The sequence below is a fragment of the Parasteatoda tepidariorum genome, chromosome 4 (assembly GCF_043381705.1).
Source record: "Parasteatoda tepidariorum isolate YZ-2023 chromosome 4, CAS_Ptep_4.0, whole genome shotgun sequence".
Lineage (NCBI taxonomy): Eukaryota > Metazoa > Arthropoda > Arachnida > Araneae > Theridiidae > Parasteatoda > Parasteatoda tepidariorum.
Genome location: NC_092207.1, coordinates 55,038,886 through 55,053,464, shown reverse-complemented (window position 1 = coordinate 55,053,464; position 14,579 = coordinate 55,038,886). Strand labels below are relative to the sequence as shown.

Sequence of the window (14,579 nt, the reverse complement as noted above, 5' to 3'; positions counted from 1 at the left end):
ATCAGCTGCGGCAATCTCATACTATTAAGCTAGGCAGAAGTGAGTAGTCTTTGTCGATAGATCTCTATTTTAGTATTTTGTCGAAAGCGCTTTTTTTCACGAATTTATATATTACGAATTTATTTGACGATTTTCGATTTATATCACGAATTTATTTGTTTTATTATTGTTAATAGTAGTTATTCATTGAAAAATGAGTCTCAGTTGTGCTGTTACGCTTTAAGATTTTATACTATAGCACATTTCTAATAGGTTTAACGAATTACTTGTCATTTATTTGAATTCAAATTTATTTTAATGACTTAGTATTTACATAAAAAGATGTAATTTTCTTTTTTGAAAAAAGTTGTTATATGAATTTGAATGATTGTTTTGAATTCTTAGAAGTTTGTGAATTTGTTACTAAGTTGTACCTGCCAAAGTTAGTAGCGAGCGAAGCGAGCTTGGTTTGCGAAGCAGACCATATAAGATTGCGTATCAATTTTGGGGGGTTGGCGAGCGTTAGCGAGCAGGGGACGCAGCCCACTAGTTTTTTTATATTTCCTCAATTTATGGTAAACATACCGAAGTTTATGAAAGGAATTTCCAAATCTTTATTAAAGTATTGAAGCCTGTTGAATTCAACAGTATAAATTCTTAAGGATGTTAAAAGTGTTACGGCATCATTCTGAATTCGAAAAAATGTCAAAAATCAGGTGGATGATTGTTTAGAATGTTTAGTTACCCAAATTTTAAATTCTCACCCATTAAATAGTCAACTTTCTCAGGCTGAGTTTCTCTTAGTTCCTGGGCATCATAGATGATCTTATAGGCTACGTTTTTAGATCTTTTATCTTCTTCCCATTCTTTCATGAGATCTCGTGAGTCCATTCGTGAGCCTTGTTCCCCATCAATATCGAATTGGCCGGTGGGTATAAAATGCTTCCTCCCGCCACCTAATATGACCTATAAATAACATAAATAGATAAGTTTATTTTTTTTCCAATTGTGTACTGTTTTCCTGCAGTACATATTTTGCTTGTACTTTGTTAAATTATATTTTCTTCACAAAGTGTACTAACATTGAGGCGACGCTGTTTGATTTTGTTATTTATTAATTAAGCATCACTTTTATATTTTTAAACTCCCTTTATTGTTTTCAGGGTATTTGGATTTAGGTAAATTGTTTAAAATGAAAGTTCTAACTAAATAATTACCTTTTTTAGGATTGTTTGTTACTAAAAAAATTTAATCAGCGAAATATGCATATTTATTTATTTTTAACTCTAAATGACCTGGTAGGTTAATTTTTAAACAATGGTTTTTGTAATGATATAATTTCCAACAGAAAAAGTCATACATATCTACCATATTGAGTTACAACAAAAACTTATATTTACAGCACGACGGGAGCTTTTCCATTTTACCGGCATATGCTATAAAATCATCAGTACAAAATCACCTGGCGAAAATAAATTCAACTGTATATTTTTTTTTTATTTCTTACGTGATGGCTATTCTTCTTTAATAAAGTTCCTCGGTGGTAGATGGATCATGGTTTGGAATCCCCTTGCCGTCAGGCTAACCATGGGTGGGTTTCCTCTCCATGTATCGCAAATGCGGGTAGTTCCATCGAAAAGTCCTCCACGAAGGCAAATCTCTCCTAATACTTGATCCAGGAGTTCCCTTGTCTTCTGGATTGGGTTCAAAATTACAAGGCTACGGAGTTGAACATCAGTAGTCGTAAGCCCAAAATTTGGGTCTGCTGTTCAACGTCGGTAATAAAATAAAATAAAATAAATAAAATAGTTGAATTTAATTACTTCCGGTAAATTGGGAAAGTACTATGCGACGTTTAAAATGTAAGAACGCCTGAAAAAAACATTTATTGCGTTGAAAAGATGACGAATTTTGATGCCTTTTGATAAACGTTAAAAATCGGTAAAATTAAATTATATAACTGTATGAAGTAGATTTATAGTTTTTTTTTCTTTTTTCAAAAAAAAATTTTTTTGACATCTATTACAAAAAATTTGCATCTAAGTAGAAAATCCTAATAAAAGCTGCCTGTAACATGATACTCCAACCCAACAAAAATAATAGGTTTTCTAGAAAGACATCATTACAGAGCAGAAATTACATTAAGATTTTCAAAGTTAACAGTATTATCATTATGGAGTAGAAAAAAACTATCATTATGTTGGCAGCAATGTATAAAGCAAAATAAAAATATTGAAAAGGCTGACAGCTGTCTTAGCATTATATGCAAGTACGACATCTGTACTGATTCGCACAATAGTCTGTGCAAACATTGTTGAAATGGAAAGTTGGAAATTCTTATCTGATTAAATGCAATTGGTTGTGATTCACTTTAAGATAAATTTTGTAAATAAATATTAATAATGGCCCGTTATATGCAATTCTATCGTTCTCGTGATATTCCCTCTTAAATCAGAAATAGTTTTTTCTTCTTCAATCAACTTAACCTTTCAGCTTGTAAACAATTCTATGTTTACGTAAGCATTATTTTCTGCTGTGTAAAGCATCACTTAATGATGTTATAATTAAAATACAAGATTAACGGAATTATCAATGTCATATTAACATTATATTATCAGAGTAAAATATTATAAGCATAAAATATTTTTTAAAAGATTTCTTTTTACGCTTTGATGAAATTTTGAAACACATTTAATTAGACTTGCTGTTTAAGGAGATAGTATAATGGGAACATAGATTGCTTTAAACCATATTTCTTATTTTTTGTTTCAATTTTGTTTACTAATATTCTCTCTCTATTTCTGTCTACACCTCTCTAGCTCTCTCTTTTACTCTCAATGTTTTGATAAACCGATATAACGTTTGTATTGTCATTTTTTCCTTTAAAAAAAAAGCATTAAAGCATTTTTTCCTGAAACAAAATACATGCTTAAACTTCTTAGAGTACTCATAAAGTAAAGGTACGTGACAATTAGAAGGCAAGGCCGGTTGTCTCTTACTGCAGCGATGAAAGTAAATATATAACTGGTTAGTTCCACGGTTGAGGGATAGTTAAAAATCATAATTTTTTATTAATTTTGTTATAAATATGAATAAACTATTTTTCTGTTGACAACTGATATTAAGATATTACAGGCATTATTTTTCCGATCGAATGAAACTTAGGGTAGAATTTTTAACATAAGTTTTACCAGTGGTTTATTAACGTATGTGTATTTCATGGAACGAACATGAACTCATGTGACGTATATATGTATTTCATGTGACGATCATCATATGCTCATCAAAATCTTTAATGGAACTTAATTGCAAGTCTGTGACGTGCGTGGTTTTAATGAAATCATAACAAGTCATATATTTACGAATATCATTGTAGAGGATATAGTTTTTACCCGGGTATTTTTGCCAGGTTCATGGTGAACCAGCTGTTGGGCAATGTCCATGCATCTTGAATCTGGAGCAGAAGACTCCCATTCTCGCGAAGCTGTATGAGCATACAATCCTGAAGGTGTTGCGTGGGTTACTCTAGTAGAAGTTACAAAGCCGGTCCATTTACCTGTTTCGAATAGAATAATATGTATGAACTGTTATTTTTAAAAGAGAGATATGAATACTCTCTTTTTATGTTTATAATCATACATTTAATCCAGCATGGTTTTCCGTTAAAGTGAACTTTAGCTTTAGAAACTGGAATAAGTTCATTTTTTATTGTCAATGTTAAATTAAGTTTCTATTTAATTTCTAGAATTAGTCTATGCCCTGGAAATAATCGCTCGTTAGGCAGCATTGTCTACGAATAAGTGCCAATGCGAGTATGCGCATTGCGAATCAGCCATGTTTCGCTACAATTCATATTTCAAAATAATTTACCTGATTGTGTTTAAAGTTCTTTTGCAACTCCTACTATTTGATTTAATTTTCCTATGTCAATCAATCGCAGGGTATTTATTATTCTGTATCAGAGTATTTATTATAGTATAATTGTTATATCAAAGTTAATAATCTAGAAAGAAAAATTTAAAAGATTTAAGTAAGATTATTATGCTGTCGCAGTAAAAAATTCAAGACCTTTAGCAAGAAGCACAAGATTATGAGTTTATTGCCTTACACATCACTCATTTTCCATAAATTTCGATAAAATTAATTCGTGTATTTACATGTCTATATTAAATAATAAATTTTTCCATTACAAATTCCATTTCAGTAAATCCAATAAAGTGTACAAAAATTCGGACTTATCTATCCATTGGTCCTTATTTCTTAGAATATATTGTTATTAGAAGTGGATTTTTTTGTTGAAATTTTAATAATCATTACAGCATATTTACATATAATCATTTTACTGTTTTAAAAACCTTACATGAAATGATGAACTTTTGCTAATATTTTTAAATTCATTTGAGCGCTCACCCTTAAATATCAAGATACATGAAAAAAATGGACATATTCTACTTTCAAAAATAAGATCTCATATAATCTAAACAAGCTTGTGTTTTCAATTTCAAAGCATAATAAATCAGAAACCTACACATGAAAGCATGGATAGTGTATTTAACCCAGCCAAGTGGTAGTATGAGAAATACGTTTCGGAACTATAACAAGTGCTACTCGTGTGTCTTGGTACTTTTAACGGTACTTGTTATAAAATGAAAACTATAGCCTATCTCTATTATTTAAATTATATGCGCTTATGTCGTACGTTATGTTTTACTTAAGTATACTGCATCACAAAAATATAAAGTTTTATTCCTCATAGGTTTCTTTGAAAAAAGTAAGACAATCAAATTTTGATTTTAAATTGATTTGTGTTCTTTATTACATTATTTTAAGGACAATTTTTGTAAATAACATAAAATATTTTTTTAAGGGATTATTTTCTGTAACTACCGTGAACAGAGCTCATCTGTGTTGCATTTCTTGATTATGATTTTGAGACCTATTGCATATTGGCGTACAGAGAAAGTCTGAAAAAAGCATTTCGACTACTTAGTTTCTTGCGTTCTATTTTGAGCTTTCATTTGTATTTTGCCTTCCCATTAGAAATAAAATAAGAAAAAATATCTAAAATTTTAAGGGCATTTTGTACACTAACCACCAAAACAATCGCGTTCTTTGTTTCAAAAAGATAAAAAATAATACTTTTATAATAAATAAAAAAATTGTGGTGCATGGTTATGACATTTCTGATGAAGAAACCATAATTCTGATTAATAAAAACCAAAATATGCGGTATTTAAACCATTCATTAGGTAATTTTTCCGTTCATATGGAAACGGCTTACCAGAAATTTTAGTTTTTAGAATTTGTTCTTATTACCTCACAGTTAGTAAAGAGAAAAAAAAAACTGAAAGTAAATTTAACCAAATAAATGGCTTTTATGCCATGCTCTAAGGGTCTAAGGTATCATGATGAAATTACCGAATTTTATCACATATTATGAAATTATTTATTGCATATTTTATTGTTAATTTCAAGCAAAGTGTTCCGTTAAAAATTACCGAGGTTTTTGGTGTTCTCATTTGGTGAGCCAGATACACGGTATAAAGTTTACAATAATCTGATAATTTCGACCATGCTCTTTTTCTCAGTGTAACTTAATTATTTCATTTGTTTCAATTTATTTTGGTAAAACAAAAACATTTGGTGTTCACCAAAATATGTCAAGATAAATTTCATTCATATAACTTTCACTTGTAATCTACAAAACTAAAGGCGTCAGTTTCATTAGAAACTATCAATTTAGTACCAACTTATGTGCTACTTTCTTACCATTTTTTTTCTAAAAGGTATTTTTTAAATTACTATCACGCAAACGCAAGTGTCGTGCAAACGCGACATCAATATAAATCTGGCATAATTTCTAAAGAGACTATTTATAAGGTTCCGGATTTATTTATTTATTTATTTTTTGTAAACATATTCAGAAACTGATATCGTTACCTGCTTCCTGGGCCCATTTCATAATAGAATCAACATGGTTGCTTTTATTTAAAGATGATTCACAATTTTCGTACATGACATTTCCATCTACTCCAGCTGTTCCATAGTTTCCTTTCACTCCACAAAGATAGGCTGTCGCTGTGTTGGCAGAGTCAGAGAGTTGCCTGTCCACCCCGTAGGTCTTCAGGAAACAGCACATATAAATAAAACAATTGATATATTATTTATTGAATGGGTTTGTACAGTGTTCATTATTTGTTTACTTCAGGAAACATAGATACAATAATTAAGCAGTCGATAACATAATTGATTTATTCAATTGTAATTATTAATTTATTAATATTTTTAGTAAACAATATTTTTCGACTAGATAATTCATCTTTTTCATTTTAGCTTACTTATTACTTTCATCAATTATTAATTATTAATATTAATATCAATTATTATGAACTACATAGGGTAACATATTAATTGTAATATTTACTATTTAGTAATTTAAACATACTGAGTAACATTAGTTTAATAATAATTATCAATATATTTTTTTAAATGATGTTAAATATAGATACATCNGGTGTGGGGAATGAGTTGTTATAGACAATGTCAACCGTCATCTATGAAAAGGTACCCCGACATAGAGTCGAGTTAACATGTCTTATCTACTACTGAATTGTAGTTGTAATTTTGTAGTGATAGATACGCTACACTTTCATCAATTATTAATTATTAATATTAATATCAATTATTATGAACTATATAGGGTAACATATTAATTGTAATATTTACTATTTAGTAATTTAAATATACTGAGTAACATTAGTTTAATAATAATTATCAATATATTTTTTTAAACGATGTTAAATATAGATACATCATCACTAGTTAAAAATCAAATTGGACAATTTTTACATTCAAATTTTTAGAATTAAACATAGACAAAAAAGATTGTTCTCACTTTTTGCTTATTTTATTTTTTATTTTATAACCGTCGTTGAACAGCCGACCCAATTTTATGGGTTTACAACTAATGTGCAACTCCGTAGCCATGTATTTTTGAACCCAATCCAGAAGACAAGGGAACTCCTGAATCGAGAATTGGAAGAAATTTGCCTTCGTGGAGGATTTTTTGATGGAGCTAACCGCATTTGTGTTACATGGAGGGGACGACCACGGGAACTTCCCTCGGTTAGCCTGACGTCAAGGGGACTCTAACCCATGATCCGTCAACCACTGAGGATATTTCACGTCAGCATTGTGGTCGGTGCAAGCCGGATGCGGAATTCGTATCGACTGGGATTCGAACCCAGTGCGCCTCATTGGAAAGTGAAAGCTCTATCCTCTGAGCCTTACCCTGCAGTGGAGCAAATTTATCATTTGTACTTCATTTTTTTATCCAGATGTACAGGGAGAAATGCTGAACGGAGTTACAGGCAAACCTCTGAACAGCTTTTAAATTCTATTGGGTCAATATGTAACCAATTATGATAAAGCCTGTAACTTCTCGGTATGACATAATTTTTTTTAAATTCGGCTTTTTTTTGGTATGTTCATTAGAAGAAAAAAATTTCTAGTGGTTTTTCTACAATTTTTAAGGGTGTGCACACATTCTCAAATAGTTTAAAGATAACTGAATGTCTATCCATGATGAGATACAAACTTCTGACCCAGTTCAAAATATATTTAATGATATTAAAAATCAAGTTTTTGAATTAATCATAGGAACTCTTAGCGTAAGAATTTTTAATTAACATCCCGGATTCATTAACTTAACATGTGCACTACTAAAAACAACAGCAATTCAAGACTTTAAGTTCAGAAACGCATTGTGAGTTTTGACAAATCAGACTTCATTTTTTTTCTCTTTACTTTTCAGTCTCAAAACTATTGTTGAAACATTTTGAAAGTTTGCTAGTTCGCGCAAATTCTTTTTTTGTTTGTTAACTGTGAATTTACTTGAATGTTTTATTTCGTAACAATTCTTTTATTCTAATTTCTTTTTCTATATAATTTTGTGCTCGAGTATCCTTCCGTGAGAAAGCTGCTTGAGCACTAAGTGTCACGTCACTTCACTTACCTGTATAATGAAATCCATCAATGATCAATTGGTTACAGATGTAACCAATAGGAATACGTTTCCATATGGGAATACGAATTGTCCAATAATAACAGTGCAAATGGAAATCGTTTGAATTTGAATGATAGTTGAAAACTGATCTAGTTCAGTCTCTGACTTGGACATCTCTATTCCATAATTTAAAAAATCGTGAGTAAATGATATTTTAAGCTAGTGTAAGAAAATATTTAATGAAAACATATTTTTGGTGATTTTAAGAAAATATTTTATTATATTTTCGACTGATTAAAGAAAATATTTCATGAGTAAATAATATTTTCGGTGATTGTAAGAAATTATTTTATTATATTTTCGGCTGATGAAAGAAAATATTTCATGAGTAAATAATATTTTCAGTGATTTTAAGAAAATATTTTATTATATTTTCGGCTAATTAAAGAAAATATTTCATAAGTAAATAATATTTTTGGCGATTATAAGAAAATATTTTATTATATTTTCGGCTGATTAAAGAAAATATTTCATGAGCAAATAATATTTTCGGTGATTTTAAGAAAATATTTTATTATATTTTCGGCTGATTAAAGAAAATATTTCTCTTTTTATCTCTATATATTTCTACCTTATCTGAAGAAATAGTTTGGGAGCTCGCCTAAGTTTTCACATAATGTTTATTTATAATTTGAAAGAATGAGAAATGTGTAAGCACCTTTGACAATGAAACGTGTGGAAATCTGTCGAAAGATAATAGCTCACTTTCTCCACTTTGATTTTTCTTCTGACCTTTGTAAATGCGCATAGATGTCACTGTTGTAAGACCCATGCCATCACCAAGAAAAAGGATCACATTTTTGGCGACATTTTCGTTCTTGTACAATAGCAGAGTTTCAAGTAGAGTCTTTTCAGCATTTTTTCTCCAAAATTCTGGTTTTTCTAGAGAAAAAATTTCACGTAGGTTCAAAACTAGCAATAGTGGTCAAATTATAATTTTTTTTTTTCATAAATGTCTAAAATATCTAGGGATGAATAAATTCAATATTTCTAAATGAAAATTATCCCATTTGCAACATTAGGACACCATGAAATACAAATTGATTTAAAGTTCATAAACCAGTAAATACATACCATACTACTAAAAACCTTTGGATGTATTGAATTCAAAAATCAGTAATCAAAAATATATTAAAAAACATTTTAAATGTTTTTTAATACATTTTTGATCTTGTAAGGATCTTGTACAAATGAGGTGTACAGTGATTTTCCGTTGAGATATTTTTTAAACTTATGGTCCAATCAGAAGCAGCTCGAAATAAATAGAAATGAATGTTTATTCGTTACTTTTGTCTTTCAACAAAGCAAAATGTTGGAAATTTTTTTTTATTTAAGTTTTAATGTAAAAAAAATGGATATAATTTTTAACGTTTTAAGAATTTTTAAACGGTTATAAATATATTTATTAACTATTCATTAACTATTCATATTAATATTTATTAACTATGTGTGTTAAAATGTATTTTTTCCTCTAAATTTAGCGACACGCTGTTTAAATTTTCCGAAAATTTATTAACCTTTACAGTAGCTACACTGAAAAAGAAAATTTAAAAACTAATTTCGACTCGACATGCTTCCGAAATGTGCTCGAAAATCTCAGAGAACTTCATTTCATATCATGTTTCCGATCAATTGGGAAACACTTAAGGAAACAAATCGCATTGATGCCGATTCAGTTTCAGAGAGTAGCATAGTTACCATTTCAACTATTAAATTACAATTCACTAGTTGATGAAACATGTCAACTCACGAGGTATCATTTTATCATCTATGTATCTTAAAACATCTGATAGATGACAGTTGACATTGTTGGTAGCCTAGCTCCACAAGATGTTTCCAAAGTATTCTGAAACGTTTTTGAAAACTACATGCACCGTCGCTGCTCCATATATTCAGAAACGTTTCGTAATTTTTTTACGGTGTATTGACGACGCAACAATACGGGACACACAAAAAGGGATTGTTGCAGTCTGTCTTTTAGCAAATGATCATTCAAGTCAGTCCTACTTTTGTCCGGGATGGGTTTAATATCAACTTTCCATGATAGCATTTTATTCTGCATGGAAATGTGGTTTAAAGGCTAATAAAGTGGGCATTAGCACTCCAAAGATATAATGTTAAAATTACGTATAGAAAAGATACTGCGAATGATAACGCAGATGCCCTATCAAGATTAGCATATTTTTCGATATAATAAGNATATATTCCTCACTTTGTAGCATTTTTAGTTAAACACATCGTCTAATTCAAAAGACGGATGAGTAAGATTCAGAGCTATAAAAAGGAAAAAATCAAACTTGTGACAGGGGGGACGATAAGATTTTGCCCCCGACAGAGAAAAACGAACAAGAGCTCGTAAATTAGTAGAGGAGTGCCTAACTGGGACTCGCATGGAAATGTAATGTTCATGACGTTTAATTTCGTACTCACTTTTGTTTTATTAAATTCGTTGCGTTACTAAAAGGTATCTTCAATGTTCCGTTTTAATTATGCATGCATCAAAATCCGTACTCACTGCAATTGCCCCGATATTCCAAAATTGCTTTACAAATTTGTTTTAGTTTCTATCTTTGTAGCAAAATTTCATTTGGGATAATTACCACAATAGTAACAAAATATAGAAATTTTTATTTCATCTCATAATCAAAAAAACTGTCAAAATTAAAGATTTTACCTTGGTAAAAACGTGTTATTTAGCATTGCTCTCAACTAGGTTAACTACTCCAATAATTACGACACATCAAAACAAAACATTGTAGTTCTTAGTTTTATTTAATAAGGATCACGTGGTCGATATTTGAGACTTCTTAGTGGCAAACTTTTATTTACATCATTGGGATCATTACAGTTAATTACCCGAATAAGATAATATAAATATTGAAATAAAACATTTTATATTTATTTCAAAAAAATAAATTGATGAGCACATGGTCCACATTTGAGACTTCTATTTTGGTAAAAACGTATTATTTAGCAAATATGTCAATTGGGCTAATTACCCCTTAAATTTCTCGATAATTATAAAATATCAAATAGTTATTTTATTTATCTCACATTTTATTTATATCACATACTCCAAATTTTATCTTTCTAAACTTCGTTGGAAGTGGGAGATTTAGTGAAGAGTGAGTGAAGGAATGAATAAATGAAGGAATCTCTTATATATACAAATGACTCTTTTTTTTTGTTTCTTTTTTTTACCCCGTATTCAGCTGGTGTATTAATGTATTCAAATCCAAACCGTTTTTATTCTTATTCAAATTTTTACCACCTTAGTTAAATTCTCTTTAAAAAAATTTTGAAAATAATTAGTTAAAATTTTTTTTATTGTTTTGAAAAATAGTTTCTTAGAAAAACTCTTATATTTTTCGAAAGAAAAAAACAATATCATTATCTAATATTTTGTTAGGAGATAGAAAATCGAATACCTCCTAATATATTCTATTCAAAATTATATGTAATGCAAAGTTATGTCTGGAGAACTACTGAGTTATCATAAAAAAGAGCTCAAATAAGGAACTGTAATATCTCGAAACTCTATATCTTTCGTACATAAATTTTAATAAAATTTTCCTAAATTTAATAAAATTTTCCCTTTTACAGATGAATTATATCAAATGATCAGTATAATTCATTTTATTTTTATTTCAAAGTACTTAGTATGGTCCACATTGCCAAAAGAAATTATTATTAATATTGAATATCAGAATTATGATAAAATTTGCTTCAGAATTTTTTAATCTATTCGAATGATAAGTTAGCTCTTATTACTGAAACTACTATTAATAGCTACTGATATTACTATCTCTCAACAAATTATGTAACTTTTATCTTATTGGATCGTCCAACGTCCTCAACTAACAATATAAACGGGTAACCAAAATTTTCTAAGCATTCAACATATAAAAGCAAAAACCCTTCCATATTTTGTTATATTATTGATTTCACCAATGTTCTTTATGTATATTTAATAAATTCCTTAATTTATAAAAAATTAATCAAGAATTTACATATTCAGGCAAAGCTTTTAATATGCATAAAGATTTATTTTCATAAAATATGCATCATTCCATATGAGTACGAAATTCAAAATGTCAGATAAAAATATATTAAGATTATTTTTAAAAAAATACTTACTTTCTTCATTTGAAACAGTTCCTTTTAAACAAAGTGCGCTTGACAAAAGAGTGCTCAACAAAACTGTAATAAAACTAATTTCCATCCTTTCTTAATTTGTTTTCGTCGTTAAAATAGATATAAATTATGATTAAATAACTTATTTTTGAAACATAGTTTCCAACTTTAAAAATTATCGTCTGCTAGAAAAATGCAAATATATTAGAGTTCGTTTTGGTTTTCAATGTCGTTTGAAAATAGAAGTCTACTGAAAAGATGAGGAAACATCTGTCACGATTGGTATTATTATGTCATATTGTTCATCGTAACATTAGCATCATTTCAAGTAATTTCTTTCTTCTAACTACAGAAGGACGTTGCATTGAAAATGAACATTTGTAGAATCGTTCGTTCAACACGGAGCCAATATAGAAAGCTTAATATCAATTTTATCACTTGGGAATTCGAGGGAAAAATTAATTGCAGATTACTTTAGAATAACGAATCTGTGTGTATATACGAACGAACTGTGTATATATTAGAGAGATAATGAAAGAAAAAGTTGATAAGATTAACAGAAAAAATAGTGTTAAAGTTTTCTAACCCGGTGATGTAATATTGTGAACTTGAACTGTTACGTCACGAAATGATTAACTTTGTAAATAAGGTATCTGATTGCGTTCAGCGCATTATAAACTTAATCATTACATTGCATTGCATTATAAATTTAAAGAAAAGTTTAAGAATTTATAAACTATTTTTCAAAATAAGGATTGCTTATGAAAGTTAAACAACTAAAGTTTTGTATTCGGATTTTGTATAATATTAGCTATGTCTTGAACTAAATAATGAATGTTTATGACAGCTATATAAGTTCAAAATAAGGATTGCTTATGAAAGTTATACAACTAAATTTTTATATGTGGATTTTGTATAATAATAGCTATGTCTTGAACTAAATTTGAGCTCAAAAACAACAAATTTCGAGTTAGCAACTTTACAACAGTTGATTCTAAATATTCTTACTTAAAGCATGATAAAAATCACGAATTCTTGTTTAGACCTCAGTTTTCAGTTCGAAACATCGCTAATATTATATAAAATCCACATACAAAACTTTAGTTGTATAACTTCAATAAACATTCGTTATTTATTTCAAAACATAGCTAATATTATACAAAATCCACATATAAAACTTTACTTGTATAGCTGTCATAAACATTCGTTATTTAGTTCAAGACATAGCTAATATTATACAAAATCCACATACAAAACTTTAGTTGCATAACTTTTATAAGCAATCCTTATTTAGTTCAAACTATTGCTAATATTGTACAAAATCCTTGTACAAAACTTCAAAGAATTTTATAATAAACTTTTTTTTGTAATGTGTCTTGCGAAATTTTCTCAAAATCAAAATTTTTCAGAGGTGCAAGAAAATTCTGAAATGTAAAAAAACTTTAGCGAAAAAAATTTTATTTCTGACAATGAATTTTCTTTGTCTTGACATAATTTATGCAAATGAAAGGAGATTAAAATACTCATAACATAAAGAAAAATATTTAAATTTTGTTTCGGGAGTTTACTTTCGGATTCGGTTTTTCCTCGGTCAACATACAAAAAAAAAACAGCCATAGCTTCATTTCTACAATTCAGAGATACATAATTTAAAGGCTTTTGAATAGCTGATGGACTAAAATTCAAATATTGTTAATAATCAAAATTGGCGGTTTTTACCTAAAGGAAAATAGTGAACATCATTTTTCAAAATTCATTTATATTTTACTTTTTAATAAAAAAAATTGTTACTTAGAGGTTTTAATCTTTATTATTTGGAAAATTTATTATAAATTCTACCGTATCTTACTCTTTGTTTCAGAATTGTAAACTTCAAAAAATATCTGTTAGAAATAATATTTACTCTAGCAAAAAAAGGTGGAACAGGCAATTAAAAAATTTATTAGAAACGTTCACTCTGCTATCAATCTTTAAAATGGTAGCTCACACTTCTGAGTTGCAGCTAATTGTAGCCGAAAATAAGTGCTTACTCTAGTAAAAAAGTAATCTGACACAAAAAAGGTGCATACCTAGACTTTATCAAACTTTAGAATTCAGATGTAGTCTTGTAGAAGTTCTCAGAACTTAAAAGAAAAGTAAGCTCTCTGTTTTGCTTAATTCAGTAAGAGAATTGGTAAAGATACGTATCCTGCCACGGCCAAATATTTAAGAAACTAAAGGAATTAAGTTTGAAGGAATGTTTAGCTTCTGGACTAATTTCATTTTAATGAACCCTTATGATCTCTGAAATGTTGAAAATAAAGGTAACTTAGTTAAAATCTTAACAGCAATCAAAACAAACAAGAAAATGAAAGGGATATATTTTTTCCAAGATGAGTGGTTTTCTTTTTTAGGTATTTCA

General features: G+C 28.8%; 1 protein-coding gene across 1 annotated transcript in view; it reads right to left on the bottom strand.

Moving 5' to 3' along the window:
• LOC107444737 (alkaline phosphatase) overlaps window positions 1-12,707 on the bottom strand; it is a 21,622-nt gene extending 8,915 nt beyond the window's left edge. Inside the window, exons 1-5 of the mRNA XM_071179871.1 lie at window positions 12,182-12,707; window positions 8,703-8,926; window positions 5,920-6,100; window positions 3,372-3,535; window positions 744-945 (exon numbers count right to left, since the gene is read on the bottom strand). Coding sequence (XP_071035972.1) covers window positions 744-945; window positions 3,372-3,535; window positions 5,920-6,100; window positions 8,703-8,926; window positions 12,182-12,266 — 856 coding nt within the window. The 5' untranslated portion in view covers window positions 12,267-12,707. The remainder of the gene's footprint in view (window positions 1-743; window positions 946-3,371; window positions 3,536-5,919; window positions 6,101-8,702; window positions 8,927-12,181) is intronic.
• Window positions 12,708-14,579: the final 1,872 nt, after the last annotated feature.